The sequence below is a fragment of the Lathyrus oleraceus genome, chromosome 2 (assembly GCF_024323335.1).
Source record: "Lathyrus oleraceus cultivar Zhongwan6 chromosome 2, CAAS_Psat_ZW6_1.0, whole genome shotgun sequence".
Lineage (NCBI taxonomy): Eukaryota > Viridiplantae > Streptophyta > Magnoliopsida > Fabales > Fabaceae > Lathyrus > Lathyrus oleraceus.
Window position 1 is genome coordinate 165,855,269 of NC_066580.1, and position 22,894 is coordinate 165,878,162.

A 22,894-nucleotide genomic window follows, 5' to 3' on the forward strand; every position below is an offset into this window, starting at 1 on the left:
AGTATTTTATTTATTAAGTAGAGTCCGCTTGGTGGACGCTAAGGAATTTTCTATTTCTGACCAAAAATTGCGCGCAGCTTATTTCCCTCTTTCCTTTTCCCTCGTCATTTTTCACTCTCCCTCCATTTCATTTCACAACACGAAAACCCTAATTCCATGCTAAATCGTGAATCCGTTTTTTCCCAATTTCGTGAACCGATTCTGAATCATCAATCCGTGAATCCATTGAAGAATCCCTAATTCAAAATCCCTCGTTAAAGGGTTTCTGAATCATCAAAGGTAATGCATATTCGGTGAATCCCTAATCCGTGAATCCTTTTCGATGTTTATACATTTGTGTGCGTGGTTGTTTGCCTTTAGTGTCTATTCGGTGATATCTTGCTGTAGGAGGGAATCCTCTCCTCTTATAAAGGGTATTTGCTGTTAATGTTTGTTCGTTGATATGGTTTGTGTAACTTTGATGGCTTGATTATTTTAGCTCGCCAACTCTTTTCTTAACTGTTGATAGCAATCTGTCTCCTTCCACTGTGGTTTGCTTAATTTTCCTGTCTTATGTAGTAAATTGGTTTTATTTTCTTTTTCTATCTAGTGAAGAATCAAATTAGATTTTTTTTTCATTTAATCAAGAGCTTTATATGATTTTGAAAGTTATTATCATGGTCTGTAAATGATCGCTGAAACTCAAATTTGAGCAGGGAACCTGAATGTTTGATAGTGTTTTATGAAGTTCTAGGTTCTGAGTGTTTTATCTCTGTCCAACATAACCAGAATTGCATTAATTTCTGTATAGTGCTCTAATGTAAAGTTGATTTGATGATGTTTACAATGATTTCTAATGCCTTGCTATTGCAAATCTAATATGATATTGGTTGATGTTTGCTCTATCATGTGTTTATGAAAGGTTTGAAAATAGCTTGTAAAATTCAATTATTCTACTGCCAGATAAAGCTAATGTGATTGTTTTTCCCTAAGAAAAGAATGTCTTTTAATTTTATTCTCAATTGATTTTGTATGTTAGTTCACAAGATTGGAAGGCAAGACTAAAGATTCCACCAGCTGATACACGCTATAGGACAGAGGTATGATTACAAACAATTTAAAGCTGTTATCATATATATTCCAAGTGATTGTTTATTTAAATTATGTATTATGCTTTGGTTTTGGTCATATATTTTGTTTAAGAATTGCGATCTTTGAGTTTGTCATAACAGATCTAACATATTTTATAACTTCTCATAACAGATCCTAACTAACTAATAACCTCTAACAGAAACAAAATTGCTGCACAGTTTCTGTTATGAACTTCTTAGCTAATTAAGTGTTAGGAAATTAATTAGTTGAATGTGTTATTACTTATTAGTAATGTCAGCTGTGAACTATTGTTGAAAGTCTAATAGTTTGCTTCTGTTAATGTTAATGTTGAGTTGTTATGACTTAAATGAAACCATGATATGCTTTTATTGTGGACTGCTATTAGCGAACTGTTTGGTGATTACTGAATTTCTGTTAGGATGGAGTTAAGTTTCTGTTAGATTTCTTACTTGAGTTAAGTCTGCTATCAGTTAGTAGGTTGTTTTGAATTCTGTTATGACTGTTAATGTTTGTCAAATGGGAGGTTAGTTAAGTCGAAATTCTGTTATGAAAACTGTTAAGGACTGATGTAGTTAAATTAGTTAGTTGGTGAGAATAGTTAGTAGTGGTTTTTTTGTTCTTTATGCCTAAAATTAAATCAGTTAAATGCAAGTTTTGTTAGTTTAGTTTTTCTGTTATTATTAGCAATATTGTCAGTTATTGGTATGCTATTAGTTGCAAATAATGGTTAGTAATAGTTCTTGTAAGTTGTTTATTTATATGAAACTAGTCACCCTGTAAATGATTGACTGAATGTTAGATGAATGGTGATGAAGTTGTCAAGTGAATATTGTTGTTGATATCACTTATGGTTATGAGTATTGGTGATTTTTGTCAAAACTCTATAGTGCTTGCAGTTACAGAATTCAATTAACTTGTTATTTTCAAGTTTCTGCTAATCTATGTTTTGTTATTAAGTGTTAAATGTGGGTGATCTCAATTAACTAGTTAGTGAATGGAAATGCTTAGTAATGATGTGAGTTTAATGTTGGTCCAATTGACTTGAAATTGACTGATTTCCTGCTGTGATATGCTAACTAGAATGAAACCTAAAAAAATTGATTCAATAGTCTTGGAGTATGCATGTGGATTGAATGATGTTTTTCTTGAGTAATACATATGCAGGTTGTTATTAATGTTAACTATGTGTGAATGCAATGGCTTGAATTGGTTGTAGGACTGTTAGAAATTAATGATTGTTATATGCTATACTAATTTTCTGATGAAGCTGATATGAAGATTATATGCTATACTAATTCTCTCATAACTTTGTGGCTTATGGCCAGTCTAGTTAATCTTCCAAATAAGTACATCTTACAATTAGTCGGTGAGAACCACTTTTTGAGTTTGGCCTCCATTGATTAACAGGTTTGAATTTTAGTAACAAAAAATTTAAATGCAGACTTCATAGAAAAGGTCTAGTGTTGTCTTTGGAATACAAACATTTTATAGGATTTATGCTTTTGTACTGAACTGTTTCTTCTTCTTATTATTACAATTTTTAAAATGAATTTATCAGTGTAACTGTCACACTTGCACTAGCCTGAAATAAAACGGTCAATTCATATTTGCTCACTGTACATAATAATTAGGCAAATGTTGTTTTTCTGATATTGTTGACATGGACATAGATGATGCTCTTGGTTAAGAACCTTTCTTGATGTTTCATTTAGTTGCATTTCTACTTTCCTCAACAAACAAGGAGAACTGTACCGAAAACATTTTACATTCATATTTACACATAAATACATAAACCTCAAATACATGCCATCACATAGATATATATATGTAACCTTTTATCTTGACAAATTATTGTAATATCTAATCCCTTGGAATGCATGTATTCTATTCTCTCCTAATACCCATTAGGAAGTTATCTGATTTTCTCCTAATACCCATTAGGAACTTATCAGCCATTCATTTTTGTCTAATATATGTTTTAATTTTCAGTGGTTGACGAGTTAATTGTTTGCCTTATAGAAAATGGATCGTACTTGGATGTACGATAGAGTATATTCCAATAGACACGGATTGAAAGAAGAGTATGTTCGCGGGGTTAAAGACTTCGTAAAGAGGGCTTTGAAACAACCTATTTGTAAATCTGAGGGAGGGATAAGGTGTCCGTGTATAAATTGCAAGTGTCTCAAGATAAGAACACCAACTAATGTTAGACTTCACTTGTATCGAGATGGATTTCAACCAGACTATTGGATTTGGACTCAACATGGAGAAGTAGAGCTCAATGTTAATACAAGGAATGATTCAAATAGTAGTGAGCATGTGCATCATGATGACCAAATTGAGGCAATGAATCAGATGGTGTATGATGCTTTTAGGCCTTATGGAGTATTCTCTCACGTGAATGATAACATAGAAGTTGAGGAATATACGGAGGATGAGTTTCCCAACGAAGATGCCAAACGATTTTATGACAAGTTGATATCTTTCAACAAGCCCATTTATGAGGGAGCTACCCAATCAATATTATCAATATCTACTCAACTTCTTGAAATTAGGTCTAATTGGCATGTACCACAAAAAGGTTTAGATTTTGTTGCACAAATGCTTAAAAGTGTATGTCCAGTTCAAAAATGCTTGCCCGATAACTATTACCAAGCAACACAGTTGGTATCTAAGTTAGGGCTAAAGGTTGAGAAGATTGATTGTTGTAAGAATGGTTGTATGTTATATTACAAGGATGATAGCAATCTATCAGAGTGCAAATTTTGTAATGCTCCTAGGTTCATTCCTCGCAAGACTGGCATGGGAAAGTACAAAGATATCCCAGTGAAGAGAATGTTCTACTTCCCAATCATTCCCAGATTACAAAGATTGTATGCATCAACTGAGTCGGCAAGTGAAATGAGATGGCATCACATGAACAAAAATAGTTCCAACATCCTTCGCCACCCGTCAGATGGAAAAGCATGGAAACATTTTGATAGTGTATATCCTGACTTTTCTAGGGAACCCAGAAATGTAAGGTTGGGTCTGTGTTCAGATGGTTTTACTCCTTACATTCAAGCGTCTGCTTCTCCATACTCATGTTGGCCAATAATAGTTACTCCGTATAATCTCCCCCCTGAAATGTGCATGACCAAACCATACTTGTTTTTGGCATGCCTCATACCCGGACCTAAAAACCCTAAATTAAAGATAGATGTCTACTTGCAACCATTGATTGATGATCTACATCGATTGTGGTCCAATGGAATATTGACCTATGATATATCTACAAAACAAAACTTCATCATGAAAGCCTGCTTGATGTGGACAATTAATGATTTTCCAGCCTATGGTATGTTATCTGGATGGGGAACACAAGGTAAATTGGCATGCCCTCATTGTATGGAACACACTGATGCTTTCACCTTGAAAAGTGGCCATAAGAATTCCTGGTTTGACTGTCATCGTCGTTTCTTGCCATCTAATCACTCCTTCAGAAGGAGTAAAAGAAGTTTCCTAAAAAATAGGGTTGTGACCAATGAGCCACCTCCCATTTCCACAGGGAAAGATATATGGGCGGTAATAAGTAATTTTCCAAAAGTTACTGAAATTGGATGGGAGGCGAAATGGAAAGAATTCGAAGGGTATGGAGTGGATCACAATTGGAAAAAGCGAAGTATTTTTTGGGATCTCCCATATTGGAAGGATAATTTGTTAAGGCATAACCTCGATGTGATGCACATAGAAAAAAACGTCTTCGATAATATATTTAATACTGTCATGAATGTTAAGGATAAAACAAAGGATAATGAAAAGGCAAGAGAAGACTTGGCTAAATTATGCTTTCGCGGGGACTTGGAGCTCCAACCCTTAGAAAACGGAAAGAATGGTAAACCAAAGGCTAGTTACACTCTAACCAAATCTGAAGCCAAGTTGGTTTGTAAATGGCTTAAGGAATTGAGAATGCCAGATGGCTATGCTTCAAACCTCAGTAGGTGTGCGAATGTAGAAAAGGGTACGGTGCATGGGATGAAGAGCCATGATTGTCATGTTTTCATGGAATGTTTACTCCCAATTGCATTCCATTCATTGCCAGATTTGGTTTGGAAACCATTAACTGAGCTAAGTCGATTCTTTAAAGATCTTTGTTGCAATACATTGAGGATGGACGACTTAATTAAGTTGGATGAGAATATTCCAATTATCATATGCAAGTTGGAAAGGATTTTTCCACCAGGTTTCTTTGACTCAATGGAGCATCTTCCAATCCATCTTGCCAAAGAAGCAATTCTAGGTGGTCCAGTACAGTACCGATGGATGTATCCATTCGAAAGGTAATTGTTGTGGTTGATTTTATTAAGTTATTGCATGTTTATCATAAATTAATAAACGTGGAATGATTGAATGTGCAGATTTATGGGAGTCTCAAAGAGGGCAGTGACAAATAAGGCTAGAGTTGAAGGTTCCATATGCAGTGATTATATACATCGCGAGACAAATTACTTTTGCTCTCATTATTTCAACTCTTTCCGTTTGTTGCCAACCATAAATCTTAGTAACAAACCTCATTTAGACAATGATGACATTCTACCTACAATGTCCATTCTACAAAGTGGCGGTCGACCAAGTGGGAAGTCACGAAAATATTTTCTATCTGATAAGGAATGGAAGTCTTCACATGTGCATGTCTTGATAAATTGTGATGAGGTTAAACCATATCTTGAGTAAGTGTGCATCATAATATATTCAATCAAATTATTGATGCATATCATAATAGATATTTACTTATGAATCGTGTGATTTATTTCAGCATATTCTTAGAGAACCACTCTCTAGATATAGAAGATTCATCTGGGCGCATACATATAGAGTTTCCCATATGGCTGAAGAAATATGTAAATGAGGAGACAAATGGAGTTACTAACCAAGATATAATTGCCTTGTCTCGCAGTCCTGCATCAATGGCCATATCATGGAACATGTATTTTATCAATGGGTACAAGTTTCATACTGAAGAATGGAGCAAAGGTAGAAAAACTAGCAATTGTGGTGTGCACGTGAAAGGTCTTGCAGAAGGAGGAAATACTGATTTTTATGGAATAATCAAACATATCTTTGAGCTAGATTACTTTGGTCTGAAGCATAAGATTCCAGTTTTTTATTGTGAATGGTTTGATCCAACAAGGAATACGGGCACAAAGGTTCACCCACAATAAAAACTGTGGATATTAAGATGGATAAACGTTATCGTCCTTATGATCCTTTCATCCTTGCGCAAAATGCAAGACAAGTGTATTATGTCCCATATCCAGAAATGTGTAGAGATATGCGTGGATGGTGTGCGGCAATCACCACAAAACCAAGGGGTCGCGTAGAGATTGACAACATAGAGGATGAAGTACCTTATCAATCTGATGGGATGTTACCGGCGCTACCCAATGTAGAAATTGAAGCAATATCTTGTTTGCGTGACATGTCACAATTAGATGTGTTTGAAGAGATTTTTGATTGCTCTACTAGTGAAGCAGATAGAGGGCATTGATGAAGATAAATTAAGTCGCTGTGCATTTATCTTTTCCCTGTAGAGAACTTTTTCTTTGTTTACCCATCCTTTGTTAGCAGCATTCCTTTGTATTTGATTACAGGGTTTCTATAATGGAATATTTGAACACTGTAGATTTCCATGATTAATGGATTTTCTGATGACTTCTGAGTACTTTCTATTTTGTCCTTTTTCGGTTGCATTTCTGTTTCCCACTTTGCAACCTTTTCCTTTTATTGAAATCCTTTTATGACAACATAAGCACTATTATTGAACACTGTTAGTGAACAATAATATTCAATGGATTTGGTTTCTCTCAAAAAGGCATGAATTGATATTCATGCATCATTGTACCTTTTTATAGTTGTTTTCTTGTGTTTCAGTAACAGAAGTTGTTGTTTTACATGTATAATGTTTGTAAGATAATAAATAATATATAAAAGGCTTTTATTCTAAAGCTTCCACCTTAGTTCATTTGCTAACCTAACACTGTCCCCCAGTTGCAGGAGAAAAAAAACTCAGGAAGGTAAATTTGCAATAGAGGGAGGAAACTTAATATCTCCATTTTCGGCCATTTGCATTTGAACTGTGTGTTTGCAATTAAACTTTTTTACTGTTCTAATGCAAAGGTTAATACAAGAATGGATTTCAATATTGTTGATTGTTATCTGCTTTTATTTTTATGACAACAGATGACTAAAAGAGGTGGAAAAGCTAAGGTATTAGCACCAGGAAAACTTCAAGAAGAACGAAATCGCATAATTAACAAGAAGCATATCGTTAGGAAACCTGCTCAAACAACATTGTCTATGCAGGATGCATCATCGGCACCAACACCAGCTCAGGCAGCACCGTCCGTGCAGGTTGCATAGTCGATGCCGACATCAGCTTCGAAAAAATCATCTGTGCAGGCTGCATCGTCGATGCCAACACCAGCTCAGGAAGCATCGTCCGTGCAGGTTGCATCATCAATGCCAACATCAGCTTCTAAAAAATCGTGTGTGCAGGCTGCATCGTTGATGCCAACACCAGCTCAGGCAGCATCGTCCGTGCAGGCTGCATCGTCGATGCCAACACCAGCTCAGGCAGCATCGTCTGTGCAGGCTGCATCGTCGATGCCAACACCAGCTCCAACTGTAGTACCTGTTCATGCCACTACCTCTGAGAATTTCAGTTTTATGCCTACTCCAACTTTAAGCCATCAAACAATGGCTGGCCCTCAAAGTATAAACCTTCAAACAATGGCTAGCCCTTCAAATTTGGCAGAGGAGGAAGATGTGGATGCTGATGAGGATGAGGCGGTGGGTCAAGAAACTATTACCCCTCTTGTGCCAACAATAGATGAGAATGGGAAAGTTATTATAAAACCATCTGGTACTGGGTAAGTCATATATATTCTCATAATTTAATTTTGTGCAGGAATCTTTACTATATGTTGCACATTTTGATTTTGGCTTTTCTGCATGCCTAAAGAAGCTTCTGTAAAATTGTGTATCCTCTGCATTTTCCACCTTGTTGTGAATCTCACCTTTTATGGAACTCCATTGCATGATTCTATACAGAGGAACAGAACATGTAGATTGATTTTGGGTGTAAAAGCTCCTAATCTAAATATGCTTACAGTACTAAAGTTCCACTTGGGAACATCATTCTCTAATAAGCTTCTTTCAGTTTACTTAGTAGTTTTATTATTGTATTTTGTAGGCTAGTTCCTGCCAAAGAAGTTGCTGGTGCCATTAATTATGCGATACGCAAACAATTTTATAAACCTATACATCATTGGTCTGCACTCGATCCTGATACGAAAGCTGATTGGTTTAAGTTGTTTGGAGTAAGTATTTATTGACTTTTGTCACTTAAGTTGATCAAATTATATTTAAAAAGTAACTAATTGGTTATTAATATTAATTATGTGATTTTAATTATTTTTAGGAGAAGGTTTCGTGGGATCCTTTCGATCATGCATTTGTCTATAGCGCATTTGAAAAAAAAAGAGAAAAACGATTAAACGACATGTTGGGGAAGGCGAGGAGAAAAGGGACTCGACCTTCATGGATTGGTGATGATGCTTGGGTTGAACTTCAAACTTATTGGAAAAAGACCGAGTTTTTGGCTGTGTCTTCTCAAAACAAGACCAATCGAGCTTCCGCAAGAGGCGGAGCAGTCCACACCACAGGCCGTAAGGCTCATATTGATGTTGCACTTCAACTTGTAAGTAATAAAATCCTAACAAATTATTATTATTATGAAGATTCTTTATATCTTGACAGTTTTACTCGTATTCTGTATTGATTATTGGATTATTTGATTTTTGTAGTCACGTGAACTTCAAAGGGATCTGCGTCCCGATGAGTTATTTTTAAAAACACACAAGAGGAAAAATGGTGAATGGGTTGACAGTCGTGCTGCATCTACTTATGTAAGTTCTCGTAAATTTGAAATTCCTGCACTATTTTTACTGTTAATTCATCAGGATGATATGCTAGATTGTTTGGTTATTGACATTCCTGCACAGTTGGCTTGTTTGGTTATTGACATCAAAAAACTATTGAACTGTTATAGAAATGGTGAAATACTTGGATAGAAGCTAATATGAAATGGTGAAATACTTGATTATTGATCAGGATGATATGCTAACACTAACAGAAATCAAACATTCAATTAACCATATGCTAACCACTAATTCGAACTATTTTTACTGTTAATTCATCAGGATGATATGTTAATATGAAATGGTGAAATGCTAACAGTTTGTAGCAACTGAAGTGGAATACTAATAGTCCTGCTAAGTTTTAGAACACGTACAAAATCTCCCACAACTTGATTTTCCATGAAAAATCTGCCACAAGCTAGGATATATAAATTGCCAGAATAAAAACAATTATACCAAGGAATATAAGCATAACTGAATCTCACTCAAAAAAGCTTGGGTCGTGTTGGTCACCATATGTTATCAACTCCGCGATTGATCTCAGAGCCTCAATAACAAAATCCTTCACAAATAATACAATAGAGAAGTTGAGGAAACCTTGAGAAAAAAGTCGGAAAGTTTTAATCATAGCTAAAGTTTTTATTACCTTATTAACCTCATTAACTATATGAACTTTTGTTAACTGACCAGCTAGGTACCTAAACAACACAAGGCAGCAGGGTAACAGTGAATAAACAAAAGAGAACATCAATGAAGTTTACCCAATTACTCACTAACTTGAGATTAAAGTTTTGGTACTTGAATAGCTTTAGAGATTAGCTCCCATCTTGATATTATTTATATATAATGAAAATTGTACAGGAAGAACCCCTTTATATATAATCAATCATAATAAAACTTTATATACGAGGAAGAGTATGTCTTAATAATAAAGAATCAAATTAGCATATATGTAATATGTAAGGCTGGTTGATCAATACAAATAAGACCCATAGTGCCTATTTTAACAAACCAAAACTCTTAGAGGTGTATGAGACATACGAGCTCCTTAGTAATCAGTCCATATATATTAACAGCTATATCATCGTTAAGCACATATATCTACCATTTTTTCCCTATTTCACTTTTTATTACATAAATAAAACTTTGAATTACAACAATGCAAAACAAAATTAACAGAACGGAGATTAATTATTTACTTATTGAACAATTTACCAATTATATGGCATTGGGAATAATTGTGAATGGAAATTTACCTAAGTTGATCCAAGGAAAAACGATCTTTGGATCTCCAGAAGGAAAACCACAGTGTTTTGAGAAAGGTTATGCAGATAGGATTCAGGTTTTTTCTACTGATTTTATTGATGAGGATTTCGTTGATGCTTGTGCTGGTTTGACTTATGCTAGGATTGAAGGAAAAACATGAATTATGAATCTGTTATGTTCTTTTGTTTTGTTTTCTTGTATTGTATGGTTTTGGATTTGCTGGTTTGTAAATGTTTGTTTGATTGTAAATTTAAACTACAACATGCTATGTTTGGTTGAATATACATGAATCAAGACGTGAGATATTGTTGCATATTCGAATTTGCTTCAACATTATATTTGTAAGTCTTTCATTTTCCTACACTGATGGAGTAAGTTGTGGTTACAATTTAATCCACTAGTCACACACACTATTTATTTGGTAAGTTAGTAGAGAAAGCTGTGGTTATGAATTATAATTCTCATTGAGGATTCGGATTGGTAGGAACTCACTGAGAACATTGAGTGGTCCATTGAACACTAAACACGTGTCTTATATTAATCCACCTCATTTATATTATTTGATTATGCATTATTGTCACACTTATTTGAATATTAAATAGGATGGTTATTACTGTTGGCATTTTATTGAATTACGAAGTTATTGAATCAATTAGGAAATGAATGTGATTGAACAAATTTGGTTAAGTTGTTTTTGCTGCAGTTTTTTATGAAATTGAAACGCAGGTTGAAAAATCAATTAGGAAACTAACTATTACTAACTATGTGATTTGGAAGTGTTTCAGACTGGTGCTGCAGTGAATTCGTTTAATGTTGAACCTTAGTTGCAATGTTGGGCTGAACCAAATGCAATTTGAAGCCGAACTGAATGTTAATTGATTAACCAAATGCTTCACCATTTGAGTGGTTTGAATTATTATTTCAGTTGTTGTTAGAAAATGAAGTAAAGTATTGGCTTTCAATTAGGGAAAGAATTTGGCTACCATGGTTTGAATTGTTGGAAATAAATGAAAGTAGTTTGGCTTGTTTGGTTATTGACATCAAAAAACTATTAGGAAGTTAGTATGTTAGTTTATGACTATGAAGTGTAAATTGGTTACGAATTGAATGTTAAATGGAACCTGTTAAATTTTGATTATTGAACTGTTATAGAAATGGTGAAATACTTGGATAGAAGCTAATATGAAATGGTGAAATACTTGATTATTGAACTGTTAACAGAGCACTAACTTAGCATTATAATGTTTTGTTATGCAGAAGACTTTTAAAGAGAAGTTTGATGCAGAACTTCAGCCAACTGAAGAAGGGAATGGAGAGGTTGTTCAGGTGTTAGATGGAGAGCGTGTAAATCAGCTATGGACAGAGGCTGCTGGGGGCCGTAACCGTGGTCGGGTTTATGGCGCTGCAGATTTAGCTATTAATCTAAAACGTGGATCAAAAAGTTTTACCCAACAATCTCAAACTCCTCAACACTCTATGTTTGGGATGTCATTAGAAGCTGAAAGAGCAGCTAGAATTAGAGCTGAACAAATTGCCGAGGCTGCAACGACCCAATTACAAGAGGCTAACGAAGCAATGCGAGCTGCTACCGAGGCTGCAAAAGCTGCTACCGAGACTGCACAAAGGATGGAGAGGGAGATGAATGCTTGGAAGGAATTTATGATGAAGAAATTTGACACTTCAACTTTTGTATCACATTCTCATCATTATGATGACGATTTGGATGATCAATCATTAGATGAAGATTGATCTTGTACTTTTAGTAGAATGAATTAATCTCGGATGTGATTACTTTTTGTGTATGTTTTTTGAAAGTTAATGTGGGTAGAACTTTTGTAGTTACTTTCACGAATGTTTAAAATTGTTTCCAAATGTTTTACCATAAATATGATATTGTGGATTGAAAAAATTTGTTCCAGTGAGGTTGTCATGTTGCAACCCGTTATTGTCCTTTTTTGTTGACTTTAGAGTCGGTGTATGCAAGGCTAAATATTAGTATAGACTTTTCTACGTTGACTTTAGTGTCGGTGACACGGACGCTATCTGTTGACATTTTTTGTTGACTTTAGAGTCGGTGACACGAACGCTAAACATAATATTGACTTTTCTATGTTGACTTTAGTGTCGGTTACACGGACGCTATCTGTTGATTTTTTTGTTGACTTTAGTGTCGGTGAAACGGACGCTAAACATAATATTGACTTTTCTATGTTGACTTTAGTGTCGGTGACACGGACGCTATCTGTTGACTCTTTTTGTTGACTTTAGTGTCGGTGACACGGACGCTAAACATAATATTGACTTTTCATGATTTTGAAACAACATAGCGTCGGTTCCATTAGTGTCCGCTTTAGCCTCCGTCTACCCGAGGCTACGTAGCGTCGGTGTATCTTTAGCCGACGTTACACAGTAGCTTCGCAACTTTTAGTCAAGGCCCGACACCGACGCTAAACCGACGCTAACCACATATTAGTGTCTGTTTTTTCACCGTAAGCGTCTGTAAATGGCCGACGCTAAAAACAGTTTTTCTAGTAGTGAACGATGGATGGGGAGGATTTCACTCGTCCTGTGAATTCAGATGCAGTTAAGAGATACTTTGCCTAAAAAAAGTAAATGCAAAAAAAAAAAAAAAAAAGAATGAAAAAAAAAACAGAATAGCTCGCTAAGTTGAAAACCCGAAAGGGCGGCTTAGGCAAAAATGAGCGTCTCGGTGGAGAACCCGCAAGGGTAATCCAGGCAAAAATTAGAGACTTGAAAAAAGAATATTTGCATCCCGCTAGATTGAGTACCTCACTCTGGGGCAATCTAGGCAAAAATTAGGGATTTGGCAAGTAACTGCATCCTGACAAGACTTTCTGGTTCATCAGTCGTCATTTCGTCAGAAGATTCTCGATTCGTCGTCAACTGAAGCTTCGGATACATCGAGATTCAAATTGGTAGAGAAAGGATCATTATGTTCAATGTAGCCCTCTTCCAATATATATCACTGATTTCAAATTTGTACAGATCTATGGAGTCTTGCCATTTGTAGACTACCATTCCATCAAATCAATTTGAGCTTTTTATCCAATTTATTTGCACTCTTATTTGTTTCAATTCAACAAATGTTTTGCATGTTTTAAATTGATAAAATGTCATTGTTTTAAACAATCAAATTTTTTCAAAATTGTTGTTTTAAACAAAGTGAACATTCACAAGATTGAAAGGATACTCAAGAACATCTCAGTGCTCTCCCGAGGGTGGCATGATTTCCAACAGGTAAGACATTTGTTCATATTCCTGGTTTGGTGGTATCTCCTTTCTTCAGATCTTTGTTGAGGTTGTTCCTCAGACAGGGTTGTTGTTGGGGCTGTTCCCCAGTACAGTTGCAAGTGATTTGTTGTTGAAGACTTCGTTTTTTCTCCAGCAGCAGTTTCTCCCCAGCATGGGTGTTTTATTGAGAAGTTTCGGCGGTTGATGGTTTGTTACCTTGGTGCCCCGTCACTTTCTCCAGTGGGTCGCATACCCCAGACTTTATTTGTCTCCTCAGCACAGTCATGAGTAACGGATTGATTGGTACTCCCCTCGGAGTTGTGAGTAGAGCTGTTATTAATATCCCCACCAGGGTTGCAAGTGGAGTTGTTACCGCTTTTCCCATGCAGTGTGCCAGCAGGATTTGTCTGCATTTGTTTTCTTTTGAAGACTTAGTAAGTCAGTGGTTTGATACCCAGTACTTTACCTTTTCCCCGGCGAAGTCGTCTGCGGAACTGTTGCTATCTCTCCATCAGAGTTATTCTCTCCGGCAGAGCAGGATTTATTTTCCTACTCGTTGCTTGATTTGGGTTGAAATCCCAGTATTGCAACCATCTTTTCCTCAGCTCAGTCTGCAGAGTGTTTGTTGTGGCAGTTCTGCCTGTTGAATACTCTTTCAATCCCGATATGGTCGGATGATGACTCTAGCCTCCAGTGAACGGATTTAATTCCTGACTGTTTGTGATCCCCAGTAGAGTGGCTTATATTGCAGAATCTACTCGTTGTGATCAGTTTGCTGTATATTCTCCCCAAGTGGAGTGGCTTGTTGCAGAATCTGCTTGTTTGATCTGTCCTCCCTCAGTGGCTTGTTCCCAAGAGAGTAGCCGACAGTTTTCCCCGGTAGAATTGCTTATGCAGTAAGATTCTACTTGGATGATATCATTCTCCCTCGGTGGGTTGTCCCCCAGTGGAATTTTGTGGAGTTGCTTCTACAGCAGGTCATGCTTACGCACTTTTTTGTTTCTCAGTTAACACCGGGATCCCCTGCAGATACTTTGGGATCTTCTCTTGTTCCCCTACAGATTTGTCTTGGTGGCTGTCTTGCCCGTTGTGACTTTCTGTACCCTGATTGGGTTGTTTCCTAATATCTCTGATTCTCTGCTTTTTCAGCAGTACTCGCAGATCTTTGCTTTACAGCATGTGGATCTCCGCAGATTGGCTCTCCAGCTGGTTTTTCCCCTGGAAGTATAATACCGGACGTTTTGGTTCCTGAACCTGTTTGTGTTAGAATTGTCTGTTTTGTCAGCATTCATCAAACATAAATCACGCATATTCATACATATTCATGAAACATTCAGATATTCATGTCGCATTTCTTGCCATATATCTTTTGTTTGTTGTGTCTCCTGCAACGGGTGATATAGATCTCTTTACAGATCTCCCCAAGCAGATGTCGGGTGTTTAAAATCTCTCCATATAGAGTCAACCCCATAAGCAGAAATATGTATGTCTTTCCTTCTGCAGTTCCCCACTGAGATTTATCCTCGTGGATGACGGTTTCTTCCGTTTCCTCCCAACACATATATTGGGATGGATTTTCCTATTTGAGCTATATCCTCATTAGGACGTGTCTTGATTCAGTCTGTCTTTCCGGATCATTCCCGAATCGACTATTTGTCAAATATCTTGTGCTTCCCAGTGGGTTGTTCCCCAGCGGAATGTGTTTTTGGGCCTCTGCCTACAAACCAGCAGTTGTAAGTCCTACTTTCCCTGGCTTTCTTGACAGAATTTGTGGTTATACACCTTTTATTCTCCAGCCAGAGTTTTTGGTTTTCTACCTACTGCCCGGTAGTTGTAAATCCTATTTTCCTGCTCTTCAGCAGTTTGTGGTTTGATATAACCCTATTTTGGTTTCCCGTGCGGATTTGTGATTTGTTCTATCCCCACGCGGAGTTGTTGGTCTTCTACCCCGTATTCGGTGGATGTAAACCCTAATTTTTGTGGTTATCTTCCTTCAATATTCTTGATGTTGATTTTCCTTTGCTTGTATAAGTTGCTCAGATCAGCACTTATATCCCTAGCAAGTTTTTGTGGATAATTGCCGTATGCTAGCAATTTTATCCCCAGTGGGTCTTTTCACCGTATGCTAGTGATTTGTTCCCCGGATCATTGGTGGTTTACCAATGCATCCCCAGCTAGTCTTCTGTCGATAATTGCCAGATGCTTGCAATTTATCCTCAGCAGTTCGCCTTTCATTTACCCTTTTGTTGGTAATGTCTGTTGCTCCTTTTGATTGGTTATCATTATATACCTAATTTGGTATCCCGATGCCTTTCTTTTCGGTTGATTTATCCTTTGTTAACCCAGTAACCGGTTGTGGATAATCTTCCATGCGAGTATATTATTCACGGTCTGCCGGTAATGAATAGTATATCTCATGCACTCTTCAGTCGAAGCCTTTTGTGTTTCCCCAGTCGAGTAAGATTCGTTATTCCCCTTTGTGGAGTCGAATATTTTCTTGTTGTTGGATAATTGCCGGATGCCTGCAATTTATCCCTTTGATTTGTCTTTCGTTTACCCGTATGCTTGGTATCGATTGTCTCTCTTTTTGGATAGTCACCTATTATATACCCAGTAACCGGTATCTCTGGTGTCTTTTCCTTTCGAGTGTATTATTCACGGTCCGCCGGTAATGAATAATATATCTCATGCGCTCTTTAGTTGGAATCCTTTGTTGATTTTCCCCAACTGAGCAAGATTCGTATTCTTTGTAGAATCGAATAGCCATCCTTTAACCAGTTTGTGTTTTGGATGATGAGTGTTTTGGAAGTGAAAACCAATTCACGTTTTCGGTAGATCACCTATTATATGCCCAGTAACCGGTATCCCTGGTGTTTCTTACCATGCGAGTTTATTATCTACGTTCTGACGGTAATAGATAATATATCTCATACGAGTATTCTTATCCACGGTCTGCCGGTAATGGATATCATATCTCATGCGCTCTTTGGGTTTGTGTCCCCATTTGAGTAAGATTCGCTTTCCCGTTGTGGATTCGAATGTCCATCCTGTAAGTCGATTTGCTTTTTCAAGCCCTCCTTTCGGATGATGAGTGTTTTGGAAGTGAAAACCAATTCACGTCTTCGGATTTTATCCTATAAACAACCCAGTAACCGGTTCAGGATAATTTTCCTTTCGAGTATATTATTCACGGTCTGCCGGTAATGAATAGTATGTCTCATCTGAGTATTCTATCCACGTTCTGACGGTAATATATATTATATCTCGTGCGCTCTTGAGTCAATCTTTTGATTGTCTTTCCCTCAGAGTAAGATTCATTTTCCTTGTGGAATTGAATGTCCATCCTATAAACAAGTTTGCTTCTCTAGCTCTCTTCAGGATGATGAGTGTTTTGGAAGTGAAATCCAATTCACGCTTTGGTCGGTCACCTGTTATATGCCCAGTAACCGGTATCCTTGGTGTTCCCTCCTTTCTGCTCCCTATTATGACCTCGGTCCCCCTTGTGGAGTCAGATTTTTCCTGAGTTTGTTACCCGTATGCTTGGTAACATCTCATTTTCCTTGTTGCTTCCCCAGTGGAGTTTTCTTGCTTCTCTTCAGGAGTCAGCTTGTGTCTCTCCAATGGATTTATTTTCCATTTGGAACTCCTTTCCCCAGTGTGAGTTCTTCACTCCCCAGTGAGTTCTCCAGTCTGTTTTTCTGTTTTCCTAATCAGAGTCGTGTTTTGATCACGTTATGTCAGTTTGTTTTTCCCCAGTTTGGAGTCGTGTATTGTTCACACATTTCTTTTTCTTTTATTATCCCCATAGAGTCTTGTTAGAGTCTCTGTTCCTGGTGAGTGTACTACTCCGATGGATCGTCTTTTCTTCTGTGTGAATCATATTCCCCACAGAATTTGCGTCTTTTGCATACATACATTCGCATCATGAGGTCTCTTAGGGACCAAAATTTGTCTCATTACTGTTATTTAAGCCCATTCTACCGCGTCGAGATGAAGATTTCTAAACTTCACTTCTCCGGCTAGAATGACCTTAAATAGGGGCATCTGTAAGACCCCAATTTTGGGCCCTAAGATCCCTCATGGCCCATATCATTCATATCATAACCTCAAGGATCATTGCATGCCTTTGTCCCCTCCTAGTGGGTTGGTTTGCCTTGTAGGTTTGTTTCTTGATCACCAAGCATACTTTGCATTTGTATATCTTTGCTTTCATATGTTTATCATTCAAAAAGTACAAAAATATTGTCTGTTTAAACTTGTTGCTTGCAGTGGAAGCAATCATCAGCAATTAGGTCAAAGTTGGTCATTGGTCAGTCAAAGCAATGGATGGTGGCCATTCTTGCAGAATTTGGACATCATGATCAATAATCAAAGGTTCATACATCTTGAGACATCATTTGAAGTCAAGTTCTCAAGGATTTAGGGTTTGGAATTCATCAAGAGTGGTCCAATCATTCAAAACCCTAGAAAAGTCAAACTTGGTCAACAGTTGATTTAATCAATGATTTGATGGATAGAATTGATTTGAAGGAGTTCATTCATGCTTGTATAAGCTTCATCTATCATGTTCAACCTCATCATGGAAGAAAATCAAGTCAAATCAGAAATTTTCCAGAAATAGAAAGTGGACCTGTAATTTCAACTGCCAAAAATGGAAACTTCTTGATCTCAAACTTACATCATGATACAAGCTTAAAATGAATTTTTGCCCAACATGAAAGTTGAAGATCTTGTCTTCCCATTTTCAAAAAGTCCAAGAACATCAAAATCCCATGTGTGGTTGTCAAGATATGATCAAATCATTTTCACCAATTTGTGAACTTCAACAAGCCATATCTCTCAAACCATAAGGCCAAATTTGGTGGGGTTTTTTCCTACACATCACATTTTTCATCCTCTTTCCAAAAATATAAATTTCATGACCTAAAACCTCACCATTCAAAATGGCATTTTTGGACCTTTTGCATTTAAATTCAAAGTTTGACCAAACTTTGACTTTTTGAGTTTTTGACTTTTTCTCATTTTTACCAATTGGAAAATGTTCCATATATTATTTGTGACTTGTTCCAATTCTTAAACCATGCTCATTTCACCCTTATGCCACAATTATAGACCAAAATGCAAAATTGACAAAATTGGCAATTGGCTTCACATAACCAAAGCAAGTACAGCAATTCATGTGCAGCCACAAAACAGCAAACATACAGTCTGTCTGCAGCCTGTAGCAGGCCCAAATTTGTGCCAATTCACACCTCCACTTCCCTTGTACAAAGATTAGCAAATGTGCATTTGGTCATCTTTTAGCTAAATATGATTAAGCATGCCTTAAGACAGTCATATATAAATTGTTTTTCTGCCACAAAGCAACCCTAGAGACCAAGAAATCGCAGCCTCCACAGACTAAAAGGACATTTCTCTCATTCTTGCATTTTGGCAAAAACCCAATTTCTGCACAAACCATTAAAAGAGCTCGAGTTCTCTTGCATCCTTCATCATCAGAACATCATTTGGAGCCTTGTTACGGCCTTAATCACCAGCTGGAACTCCAGTCTTTGTTCTGTTTTCCAAGCACATCAAACATGGCAGTGAGAGTTTGGAAGGATTTCAAGCAAGTGTGAGTCAAGTTTCTTCAAAGTTTCTTCACTCCAAAAGCATATTGGACCTCTGATTGAGCTGGAAGCATACAAACTGCACTGTTTCATTGGGTCTTCCAAACCAGGTGAATTTTTCGACTTCATTGTTTTCTTAAGTCTTGCTACACACCATGTAGGTCTTGTTTGGTAGGTTGACTTAAGCTCTGAATCACATTAAATGGATGACTATGCTATGAGATATAAGGATTGCTATTTTAGTGAGCATATGCATTTTTCATCGATTTGCTTTGTTGGGTTTGATTTGTTGAAATTGCATACCATATTCTTGTTGCTGGAGGTTTAATGATGCTATTGGCATGTTTGGTTTCATTTTTTGGGCACTTTGATTCTTGATGATTTTTACATAATGATGATGAAACCATTGCTGCTGTTTGAACCAACCCTGTCCAAAATTTCCATGATCAATGTTTTTGGTTGTTGGCTAATGTTTGTTTGATGGTCATTATACCATGCCCTTGCGTGTCTTTGCTTGAAAACTTATTGGATGATTGTTGAACCATGGAGTTGAATTGATAAATGATGCCAAACCCTAATGCTGTTTATATGCTGTCGTGTACTTTTGTTTTGTTTGATATGATGCTGACAAACATATGCTGCCATGCCTCTTGAATTTTGGTTGAGAATGCATGTTGATGATGAGCTTGTTTTGATTATATGATGAACATGAGTTGTTGCTGCTATTGCTGAACCTTACTGCAGTTTAGAAAACCCTCATGAACTGCATTTGAATGTTATTGTTTGGTTTGTTGTTTGAATCATGATGATGAATACCATGCTGCTACACCCTGCTAGTTAAAACCTGCTGTTGTTATTTAAACCACAAACCATGACTAGAAACTCCCATGATTATGTTGTTTGCTGTTAGCTAGGCTTGCTAAAATGATAAATGATCATTACCATTGCTGTCTGCTTGATGCTGTTATGATAAGTACATGATGATGAATGCATTGTGCTGCTGTTGTTGGTATATGCTGTTGGTCTTTTTTTTGCTTGGTTTGATTTTAATGTTGTTGTTTTTTGAACATGATAACCATGCTGAACCATGCTGATAAACCCTGTTACTTTCTCCCAGAAATCCATCTCATGTATGTTGTTTTGCTGTTTGCTATATGAGCATCATGAATGTTTGTTGCCATGTGATTTCCATATTGTTGTTTGATGATGAAATCCCATGCTGTTTCGAGACCTAACTCTGCTCAGCTTGCCATTGAATTTTGTTTAGAATTTGTTTGGTTGCTGCTTGAACATACCTGCTGCTGTTCATAAACCCCCAGCATATTTTCCAGGAACCATGTACATGTGCATATATGTTGGCCATTATTTCTGCTTGTGATCCCATGACGCATCTCATTACCATGATGATTGTTTGATGCTTGGTTGAAATTATGTTTGTTAATTACAAATCCCATGCTGCTGTTTCGAAACTTGCCATGACTTCAATGTTGATTACATGTACCCTGCTTGCTAGAATCCTGCTGCAGTTTTGAAACATGAATGTTGCTGTGGTTTGCTTGCTGTTTGGATGATGATATTGGTTGTATGCTATTGTTTCCAAAACCTTCCATGCCTAGGATTTTCTCATAATCTGGTTTGGTTGTTGTATGTTATATGTTGCATAAACATCATGTGTGTATTATCATGTGGAGTCCATGTGGCTGTTTGAGTTTTATTTGTTAATGAACATGAGAAGAATGCCCTTGCCATGCTGTTTGTGAGTTCTTGTTGGGTTTCAGTTTGAATTGATTGCATGAAGTCACATGATACCCTGCTGCAGTGTTGAAACATGTTATATGCTGCTGTTTATTTTTGAATGATTATTAGTGATGAATACATGTAACCATGCTGTTATGCCCTGCTGCAATTGCCCTGCTGTTGGTGAGTTTTGTTGGACTTCATTTTTGATCAATTGCATGAGGTTGTTGAGTTTATGCTGTTCATGTGTAAACATCATTCTGTCCAGGTTTTCTCCCTCGATTAGGTGTGATTGTTGATGATTAATATTGCATGATGATTGGTTGATTACTGTGTTCATATGCTGTTGACTTTAATGATGAACTATGAATGTTGAGTTTGAATGTTGCTGTAAGTGTCAAAACCCTAAGTTCCTTGTTAAACCCAGAAAAGATGGACGATGATTGGCTGTTGTTGGTTGTTACACTGTTTCATTAAGAACCGACCAATAAGATCATTTCAATTGCCTTGCCTTATGCTGTGCGTTTCAATTAGTGAGTTGCCAAATGACAAAATTGCCCTCCGTTGACTTGGTTGACCCCATATGCCATGCTTTTGTTCATGCTTGCTACATTATTTCACTCAATTTCAAAAATCAATTTCTCATTCATTTTAATTCCAAAAATCCTGATTCTTTTTCCATCATGTTCACGATTGAGTCTAGTTTTTAATTGTGATTTTTAATGAATTTTTCAGTGGTTGGATTTTTTATGGTAATTATTTTCCCAACATGTATGCATAATCGATACCTTGTGCCATTCTCTTTGTGAAATACTCATGTCATATCCTTTGAGCCTGAAATTTTTTGTGGTTAATCTACACACATTGACCTTCATTTCCATATAAAGTTTGTGCATTTATCATTTGTGGATTGAGAGCTTTGATTTTTTGAAGTTATGTGTTGCATTTGGTGCTATACCATGATCATGCATTTTCACAATTTTTGTTCACATGCTTCCTCTTATCCAAATCACTTCAAATTTTGCATGAACCATCCTTTGTATGTCTAGTTTGTGTATGAATTTTCTTGGAATTAATCTTGCTGTTTTCCATTTGATTGAGAATTTTCTTCCATACTTGGTCATTTGTTGACTTTTTGTGCTATGCCTTGCCAAATCCTTTGTGAAATTCTCAAATCTTATCACATGACCATGAAATTTCATATGTGATAACTAGATATCTCAAGCTTTGCATTGGTGTTAATCTAATTCATTTCTCTTCTGTTTTCAATTTGATATGATTTTTTGAAGTTGACCCATGCTTGTTGACTTTCACCATGCTTACTTGAATTTGGTTTGACTTCATGAATTTACTTGACTGCCTTCCTCTCATCCAAATGCCCTGAAATTTTGCATGCTTGCCATGTTAGATGTTAGGATTGAGTGTGATTTATTTCATGATTTTTGAATTGTTTGAGTTGACTTTTGAACGAAGTCTTGTGCTGTTGACTTTTGTATGCTTCTCTTGCCATGCTTTGCATCCTTTTGCATATGAAATGACCATGATGCATGATATAATTATGAATCCAATTGAGAATGTTTCTTGAATGTTTAAACTTGGTTTGGGTTGACTTTTTCTTGCTGCCTTGACTTTTTCCTTCATCTTTGACCCTAGGCTAGTCCTAGTGGTCTTCTAAGCTTATGTTGAGTTCATCTGTTTCAGGTTGAGCTACAATACCCCAAAGACCTTTCAATTTTGATTGAGTTGATTTGTTTATCATGTGCTAACATTTGTTTTGTAGGTGACTCATATGCTTGAGTCTTTGTGCCTTGCACAATTGGTCCCACTGTGTGACTATTGGTTCATTTCCTTTTGGTTTTGACTGTTAACCTGTTTGCTAATAAGTTTGACTTTTGCAGGTGCTTTAGTTGCTTAAGTTCTTTGAACTTGCTTGCTTGCTTTGCTTTTTTAGCATTTGCTTTGAGGTATAATTACTTCTTC

General features: G+C 36.7%; 3 protein-coding genes across 3 annotated transcripts; 2 read left to right on the plus strand and 1 right to left on the minus strand.

Moving 5' to 3' along the window:
* The first annotated feature begins 3,114 nt into the window (after positions 1–3,114).
* LOC127122433 (uncharacterized) lies at positions 3,115–7,491 on the plus strand. The gene is made up of 4 exons (XM_051052772.1): positions 3,115–5,411; positions 5,490–5,801; positions 5,888–6,278; positions 7,312–7,491. The coding sequence occupies exons 1-4, from the start codon at positions 3,115–3,117 to the stop codon at positions 7,489–7,491; spliced, it is 3,180 nt and encodes a 1,059-aa protein (XP_050908729.1).
* Positions 7,492–7,494: 3 nt separating this feature from the next.
* Positions 7,495–9,203, plus strand: LOC127122434 (uncharacterized). The gene is made up of 5 exons (XM_051052774.1): positions 7,495–8,000; positions 8,324–8,450; positions 8,552–8,830; positions 8,937–9,038; positions 9,093–9,203. Exons 1-5 carry the CDS (start codon positions 7,495–7,497, stop codon positions 9,201–9,203), a joined length of 1,125 nt encoding a protein of 374 aa, XP_050908731.1.
* Positions 9,204–9,328: 125 nt separating this feature from the next.
* Positions 9,329–10,867, minus strand: LOC127122435 (protein TRANSPARENT TESTA 9). The gene is made up of 5 exons (XM_051052775.1): positions 10,809–10,867; positions 10,307–10,453; positions 9,697–9,748; positions 9,536–9,612; positions 9,329–9,458 (listed from the first exon to the last, which is right to left on the minus strand). Exons 1-5 carry the CDS (start codon positions 10,865–10,867, stop codon positions 9,329–9,331), a joined length of 465 nt encoding a protein of 154 aa, XP_050908732.1.
* Positions 10,868–22,894: the final 12,027 nt, after the last annotated feature.